The sequence below is a fragment of the Dipodomys ordii genome, unplaced genomic scaffold (genome assembly GCF_000151885.1).
Source record: "Dipodomys ordii isolate 6190 unplaced genomic scaffold, Dord_2.0 Scaffold48, whole genome shotgun sequence".
NCBI classification, from domain to species: Eukaryota; Metazoa; Chordata; class Mammalia; order Rodentia; family Heteromyidae; genus Dipodomys; species Dipodomys ordii.
Genome location: NW_012267264.1, coordinates 2396284 through 2405080, shown reverse-complemented (window position 1 = coordinate 2405080; position 8797 = coordinate 2396284). Strand labels below are relative to the sequence as shown.

The 8797-nt window shown below is 38.3% G+C and overlaps 1 protein-coding gene across 3 annotated transcripts in view; it reads right to left on the bottom strand.

Annotated features, from left to right (window-relative positions):
• Grm8 (glutamate receptor, metabotropic 8) overlaps positions 1 to 8797 on the bottom strand; it is a 703494-nt gene that overhangs the window by 366748 nt on the left and 327949 nt on the right. For 2 of the 3 annotated variants that reach the window (XM_013019942.1, XM_013019941.1), the window contains exons 3-5: positions 5321 to 5456; positions 4349 to 4503; positions 2792 to 2929 (exon numbers count right to left, since the gene is read on the bottom strand). In XM_013019942.1, coding sequence (XP_012875396.1) covers positions 2792 to 2929; positions 4349 to 4503; positions 5321 to 5456 — 429 coding nt within the window. The remainder of the gene's footprint in view (positions 1 to 2791; positions 2930 to 4348; positions 4504 to 5320; positions 5457 to 8797) is intronic. The other variant, XM_013019943.1, reaches the window with a different exon arrangement.

Below are 8797 nucleotides of genomic sequence, written 5' to 3'. Positions count from 1 at the left end.
ATGGAGGGGCTAACAATGTTCAAGAGGAAGTGTACTCATTACCTCACTCATGTAACTGTAACCCTCTGTATAGTATCTTTACAATAAAATATATACATATATATAACTTAAAAAAAACCAGACCTCTTCACACTGAATACCTGCCTACCGTACCCTACTCTCCCCGCTGTTTCAGAAGTTCTCTCAACACTACTTCTTGTTCTTATCAGACCCCTCCACTTCTTCTTCCTATCTGAGCACTCCTCCATGAGATTTTGGATTTTACATCTTGAATTTGCATTTTCTCAGTTTCCTTATTCTCTATGTCCAGAGTTTACATTTAAACTTGAAATTTCCCCTTTTCCATCGAGGGTGTGTTTACTCAGCTCCTTCATCAACCAAATCCCGTTCTTCCGAGGTAAGCCCTCTTATCACGCCTCGTCTTGGGTCTCTTCAAGATCTCCCGCTACCTTTGCTCTCTATTTCTCTCCTAAGAGTTTCTTTTTCTTCTGTTGAAGTACCTGAAATTGTGTACACTCCTTTCTCCTTATCAATCTACACCCTTCCTTCTGTCTCAAGTCTCCGACTCTACCCACCTTCTTTGATTTTCCAAACTTGGTGAAACAGCATCTTTTCCTCTACTTCTTTTCTTCTGTTCCTGTTGAACCCCTCGGTGTTTCGGCGCCTCTCGCACACTTGTGCCTCAACCACAACTCTCTATGGCTTTACAGCAACAGCCCTTGACCTGCCAACCTAGCCTCCCTGCTGGAGATGGAGATGGCCCGATTCTCAGGTCATCTCACTCCCTTTCAAGACCACCATTGCTTCTTTTCTTGCTTTCTCCTTGTGACTCTTCTTTCAAAACTCTACATCATTTTCTTAATCCCATGTGGCAATTGCTTCTCTATCCTGGCCTTTTACTCTCAAATCTCCCTCTATGACTGCCTCATTTGAATGTCTAGTGAACACATTGTAGGGTTCCAGACCTTATGCTGCCACCTGCTGGGCAATTCTACGGAGCTGTTTTAGACCAAATCAAGTTCCCCTTCATTCTGTTGGATTACATCATCATTTTTCTTGACCTTCCTGACAGAAATACACCATTACAAACCTCCATCTTTTGCCCATCCCCTGCTCCAGTGTGAATCTCTAACTTGAACTATAAAGCTTAAGTGCTGAGCCAGGCACCAGGGGCTGACATCTGTAATACTAGCTACTCAGGAGGCTGAGATCTGAGGATCATGATTCAAAGCAAGCCCAGGCAGGAAAGCCCTTGTTTCCAATTGACCACCATATAGATAGAAATAGAGCAGTGGCTCAAGTAGTAAAGCACTTAGCCTTTGAGCACAAAAGCTCAGGGGACAGAGTCTAAGCCCTGAGTTTAGGACCATCACCAGAAAGTAAAAAATAAAATTAAAAACTCACTAAAGCATCCTTTGAACGTGCTCTGTCTGTCCCCTATCTTTCTAGCACTTGCACAGGTGGTAGCTGACCATCCCAGGAGTGCTGGGTAAATCCTGCCTGACCTGCTTGCCTTTTCTTTCAAGTGAACCCCAGTCCACCTCATACTTCGGCCACACAAAAAATATATTTTTGAAAATTTCTCCCTTGAAACAGCTCTCTGAGCCCATTCTATTTGTCCTAAAAGTAAGCTAAAGCCAAAACTCCTCAATTCTGGAATTTCTAGAGAGAACTTCAAGACTATGTGTGGCCTGTGTCTATTAATTTCATCATCCGGCTCCCTTCCGTCACTCTCATTTTAGGTCAACTGTGAGCAAAAGAACAGGGATCTTAGCCCTCTTTGCTCACCACAGCTGCTCCTGTACAGAATTTGTCACAGGAGCCTGAAGTCAGATTCCTTTAGAGTGTAACACCATTTTTCACCTATTTGTCTTCTCTATGTCTTCTCAACATACCACCTCAGAGGAAGTGAAACAGGGAAAGGAGGACATACCAAAACATCTGGGCAAGGGGTAAGGTAGAGGAGAGAATGGTTTCTAAAAACCTTACCTTACCCTATGCTCAACATTTGTAGTTTTTAGCATACAGGATTGTTGGTAAAAATCAGCCTTAATGTTTTATAGGGTCTTTTTTAGCTTGCTAGAAACAGTATTCCTTAACTATCATTCCCCATGTTTTCATTTCCAGAATATATATTAAAGATGTATGTTCACATTGAGCTTGTACCCTTGACCTTGTTAGGTTTATGTACTGCTAAGTTTTACAATTCTATAGTTGCTTCTATTTACGTATTCAGTCATATTATCTGAAAACAAATATAATGTATTCTTATACTTGAAGATGGACATTTGATATCATTGTTATTTTTAAGAACCTGCTCTAGAAAATCAAAGCATTACAAAATGTGTAAGTGCTACAACATAGATACTATGCTGGATGGAAACTAATAATATTGTATATAAAGAAAATGTATGGAAATGGGAAGCACTTGTGACCCATCAACCTCCCTACATTTGGAACTCCTGAAGAAAATTACTTCATCTTATTTATTTGACTATATTCCCACAAACTTAATGAAGTGCTTTCCCCCCAGCAGACACTTAATAAATTCTACTCAATGACAAATGAAATGCTGCATGCATTGTACAGAGTCAATAAATAACCTGTTGATCGACTGTAAAAACCAATAGACAAACTTAAACTTATTGAATAAGTTGTGCCTGCTTACCCTGCTGAGAAACTATAACAAGAGCCATAAGGAAATAGAAGACATCATTGGCCACAGAAAAACACCTCATATATCAGGTAATGCCAGAAGAAATGCATCAAGGGCATTTCAGTGGCTACCTACCTGTGCATTTCTTTATGTGAGTGTTCCTTTTTCCATGTGATCCTAACTTGCATCCAAAATTCTCCTCCCAGAATTCTGCAAACCACACATTTCTTCGATTATTGGCAAGAGTTCGGCTTCTAAAATATCGGTCGAATCCTATTTTAAGGAAGAAAGATATCATTTTTAAAATTATATTTTATCTGTATTGCAAAGGTGATGAGCAGGGGGTTACAGTTACATAAGTAAGCTAATTAGTACATTGGTTTTTCATCATTGTTAACCCCTCCCTCATCATCTCCCACTTACCCCTGCCTATGCTCCTCCTCATCCCCAACTTGTAATGTTCATATCCAACATAGTATCATGTGAGTGTAAAGATATCATTTTAATATTTTTCTTTCAAATTCATTTTGAACTGCCTGCAAACTGAATTTTGAATAACTATGCTATGACCATTGCAGGAGCAAATTTATGGAATGAGAGAGGGAGCCAAAATAAAAATTCACAGCAATGGCCAAGAAAGACTGATGAACAGTCACCATGTCCCCTCTCCCCAAAAGAGAAGAGTCAGAGAAAAACAGGGAATCCTGTAGCTATTACTGTCCTTCAAAACTTCTCCCTCTACTCTGAGCCATCCAGGCTACAAGTAGTGGCCTCATATTGCATTCTAGGTGTTCTGAATATTCAGATACCAACTCAAACTCTTTCTGTTCCTCCTTCTTGTCTTCTACCTCCTTCTCCTGCACCTCTTTCTTCTTTTCCCTTCCTTTTGTTTCTTCTTCTTCTTCTTCAATCTATCTCTTCTCCTTAGTATGGATCAATATTCCAGAACTTTCCAATGTCTCTACCCACTTCAAAATTGATCTGACCTATATGTTTCACTTTTAGCTGATTCCCTAAAGCAATCTGTGCTAATCTTATGGGGCCTTGAGTAAGAGGGCTATAGGATTATCTTTCTCAGGTAACCACATACTGAAGGGAGATCATCTGGAAATAATGTTACTCCAAAAGATAATGTTAAAAGTGGGAATTCTAGTTCTTGTCCAAACCATTGGAAAAGATATATTCAGGAGATAGCCTCTTTCTTTCTTTCTTTCTTTCTTTCTTTCTTTCTTTCTTTCTTTCTTTCTTTCTTTCTTTTCTTTCTTTCTTTCTTTCTTTCTTTCTTTCTCTGGTTCTTCCTTTCTTTTCTTTTGATCTCTTTCTCTCAGAGTTGCTTAAATCTCTCCAATTAAATTTATTTATCATAGTGTTACCCTAGTATTTCATTTTTATTAATTAAGCACTTTCCCTCCAAATATGCTAAAACCTTCCAATGTGCCCTTGGAACTATGCAAAATTAAAACACAATTATCAGAAATATCAAATACTAACTATAGTTCCTTTTTGTACAGCAGAGGTCTAATGGATATTCTTTAAAACATGCTAGGTTAGATAGTTATTGAAAGAACAATTATGTCATCAGAGCTAAAATTTCTGTTCAAAGTCATCAATAATGAATACCTTTCATTTTGTTCTAATATCCAGGTTTTGCTTTGGATTTTAGTTCTGGTGGAATGAAAAATAAGTCCTTACCATCAATTGATGCCCTTTTGGGCAGAATTGTGACAGCTCCCTCTGCAATCTGCTCCTGCTGATAGACAGGTGCTATTTTGGATCCCCAGCTATCTGAGCCGATCCATAAGAAATGCCCACTTTGGTTTAATTTTTTTGCTGCTTCCAATATTCTCCTAGAGGAATCACAAGAAAGAAAGCATGACATATTTATTACAGAACAGTACAATTATGCATGCTATGAGACCGGCACTATGCTTCGAATATATTTCACAAAGTTCATGACTAATGAAATCTCCAGTGTCATATGCTAATTTCTCATATGGGGTTCTCGGGAGGAATTAGGACTCAATGAGGTCATGGGTGTGTGGCCCCCAGGATGGCATCAAGGGCTTTAAGAGGAGAGGAGAAGATTGAGCAAGAAGCTGCTCTCCTTTGCCATATGAAGCTCTCCTCCATATCTTCATCCTTTTACCTCAACAGACAAGCAGAAGCTGGGACCTCTCTTGGAGCTCCAGAACGATGAGCTCAATAAAGTTTTCTTTGTGAATTACCCAGTCTGTGACATTTAATTACAGCAATAGAAGCAAACAAAGACAACCACTTTATGAAATTAAACACACTCAAATAGGTCACAGTTAAACAATTAGTCAATCATCCTAACTGCCTGAGTCTTATCATTTCCTAAAGGAAATAGAGCAGGGACTTCAACTGTACCACACGTTAATTAGCCTTATCCTTAACCTTGCTCCATCTCTGTGTCTATCATCCTTATTTATCTCATCTTGTTCAGTCGGGTTTTGCACTAAAGGCACTGAAGATGTGGAGATAGGAGGTTCTTGTGTCTTTGCAGAAAGCAATCTGTAATTGCAAAGGGACTTAGCAATTCCGGTGGAACCTCACAAGATTTCACATTGAACATGCGTAGGAGATATATTTGAAAAGGATGTAGGACAAATCTGATCCTATATACAGAAGAAAAGTAATCCGCACCTGATGTCATCCTCATTGGCAAACATAATCACTGCTCGAGCATTAGGTGTTTCTAGCAGGCGTTTGATAATTTTTTCAAATTCACCAGGTCTTGGCTCACGTGGGATTTTCTGTGATTGAGCAATGCAAACACCACCTATTGAATGCAAAAAAGAAAATTTATTTAAGATTTGTTGAGGTTAACTACTTTATAAAATCACAGGAGTCAGTCTAGTATAGTTTTCTCAAAACATTCTCCAAGTAATCATGTTTGTATACAAGGCAACATGTACATTTAAATAAGTGACATGAATTACTCATTAATATATGAGTTCAGCTATTTTTTATTCAAATTTAAAACATCATTTTTTGCAGATATATGGAGGAAAGGAGCATGCCTAAGTTACAAGCTAAGAATCAAAGAGTAGAAGGAAGAGGTCTGTGATGATTTATTTAACATAAGCCAAAAGAAAACTGACATAAATAAGAAACACTAAAAATGTCTTACAGGTGAGATCCTAATTAAGTAACAATTTCATTTTATTGTGTGTAGGGTTGAATCAAGAAAGTCTCAGGGATCAGCCTAATCAGATGCTATAAGACATATGTCCTTCAACGCTATTAAGACACAGGCAACACACAAAGATGACATCCTCAGTTACATATGTCTCTACCATAAAAATCAGAATGGCCGAAATCATATCTTTCTCCTTCTTTTTTGAAAGGGCCTAGGCACTATCCCTAAGCTTTTTTGTTGAAAGCTAAAGCTCCAGCACTTGAGTCACAGCTCTCTCTCTCTCTCTCTCTCTCTCTCTCTCTCTCTTTCTCTCTCTCTCTCTCTCTCTGGCTTTGAACTGTGATCCTCAGATCTTGGCCTCCAGAGGAGCTAGGACTACAGGTATGAGCCACCCGCATCCTGCTAGAAATCACATCTTAATAGAATAGAAAATAGAAAGAAAAGAAGAATTAAAGGGGAAAGAAGAAAAGAGAAAAGAAGGATGGAAGAAAGGGAAAGAAAGAGAGAAGGAAGGAAGGAAGGAAATGGAGGGAGGGATTCTTCTTTGGCTTCTCCTTCTAAGATAATGAGAGAAAATTTGAGAAAAGGTTTCCGATAGGCTAGGGTAAAAAGAGAAGAAAGAAGTTCCCTCATGTTTCTGTGAAGTAGAGAGAAAACATATTCTCATACTAGAAAAGGAAGCAATATTAGAATAGGTTTCAATTGCATTATGATTTAAACAAGTTTCTTTTAGTCAGCTGAGAATTAAATCAACATTTGTAGAACCACTTCAGTAAGTAAAGGCATTTTTACTTCCAAACAATTGGCAATATCTTCAGTCACCCAACCATTATATGATGCTGTTAGACAGTTTGCATTCAGACTAACACTAGGAATGCACAGTGTAATCCAGGAGTTATAATCTAGTCAGAGAGATAAGCATTCCAATAAATTATTATAAGGACTATGTACTAAACCATGTAATTAAATATAGAATTGAAAAAATGTACCAAGAATGTGAGCACAGAGGAAGAAATAACCAAAGTGCTTGAAAAAGCTGGCTTTTAAAGAACAAACACAAATTCATATAGGGAGAAAAGTAAGATGTTTATGGCAGAGTCCAAGGTACAAAAGGACCTAGTTTGATAATGGTCAATATTCACTAAAGATGAGGTTAGAAAGAAAATCTAGGTCCAGAAAGAGAATGAATTTATTAGTCATGTCAGATGATTTTGCTGGGATATTCATATGAAAGAGCTAAGGGTGTAGCTCAATGATAGAACCCTTGCCTATCATGCATGTGTCCTTAGCCTGTCCCTCAGAACTATAACAAAGAAAAAGAAATATACATACAGTAAAATTTAATCCCACTGTGATGATATTAGAAGATGGAAGTCTTTATAAAGTCAAACTGAACTTGCATAAATGAAATTACTGTCATGGTACCATTCACTATGTAAAGACACAGCAAAAGGCAGCAGCTTTCTGTGAATCAGGAAGTCAGTCCTCACCAGAATCCAACCATGATGTCACCCTGAAGTTGGACTTCTACCTCCAGAACTATGAGAAATGATTTTCTTTTGCTTAAGAGCCATCCTGCCCATGGTAATCTGTCATAGCAGTCTGAATGGACTAAGACATCAGATAATTTAGACAGTATCCTGAAACCAGTGAGAACCCATTAAAAGCTCATAAGAGAGCTCACTGATGATCTTTATATTTTGGAAAGAAAACAGGTAGCCATGTGAAGAAGACATGCCTGGTACCTGATAATGGGTCCTGATAATTGGTCTCCAGTGTTTGTGATGAAACGAAATGTATATGACAATAATGTATGATTGACAAGTGCTACAGTACTGAAGGTTTGCTACTAAGTTTGAGAACATACAAAATTATCCCAGTACTGAAAATGCTCTTATACACTTTACATAATGCTTTTCATGAGGAAGAATTACTTATAATCCATAGATTGAGTTATGCTGCTATCATTAGTATATATCATTATATCATTAGTAGTTGTGATGATTAATTCAATCTTCAATAGTTATGAGATGTGGGACACTCATGCCTGTAGTCTACTAGAAGGCTGAGATCTGAGAATCGCAGTTCAATGCCACCCCAATGCATGAGTCTCTTATTTCCAATTAGCCACCAAAAAGCTGGATGTGAGCTGTGGATCAAGTAGTAGAGTGCTATCCTTGAGCAAAAAGAGCTCAGGGAACATGCCCAGAGCCCCAGGACTGACACACACACATAAAACAACCCATAGTAAGAATACTAAGTAACTATAGAAATATAACACCAAAACTGTAATAACTCCCCAGAGAACAATAGCTATTTCAAAATGTGATTGCCCTTTTAATTAAAGTGCCATGGTTACTTAAGCATCCCACTAAAGACATGTTCTATCCTGAGCATCATTTTGAGACTACAAAACAGAAGAAATAAAAGTTGTAAAGTTTTTATTGTGACTATTTTGGTGAGACAAACAGGTGGACCAAGGATATTTTTGTTATAAAAAGTTCAGTTAAGTTGGTTGCTGGTGGCTCATGCCTGTCATCATAGCTACTCAGGATGTTGAGATCTGATAATCTGGTTCAAAGCAAGCTAAAACTGAGAGACGCTTATCTAGGGTTAACCAGCAAAAAAATACAAAGCAGAGGTGTGGCTCAACTTGTAGAGTGCCAGCCCTGAGCAAGAAAGCTAAGCAAGAGCTTGATTTCAAGCCCCAGTATTGGCACCAAAATAAATAAATTTGAATTAGCTAGGTTGAATTTTACCGAAGTCTACATACACTCCACTTTTTCTTTTTTTTATTGTGAAAATACTGTACAGAGGGGTTACAATTACATGGGCAAGATAATGAGTACATTTCTTATCAAGCATTGTAGCCTCCTGCTTTGTTTCCCCTTCCCATCCCATCCTGCCCCCACCCTCCGAACCGACCCTCCGACCCGACCCTCTCCCCCCGCAAGTTGTAAAGTTCGTTTTCAACATAACGA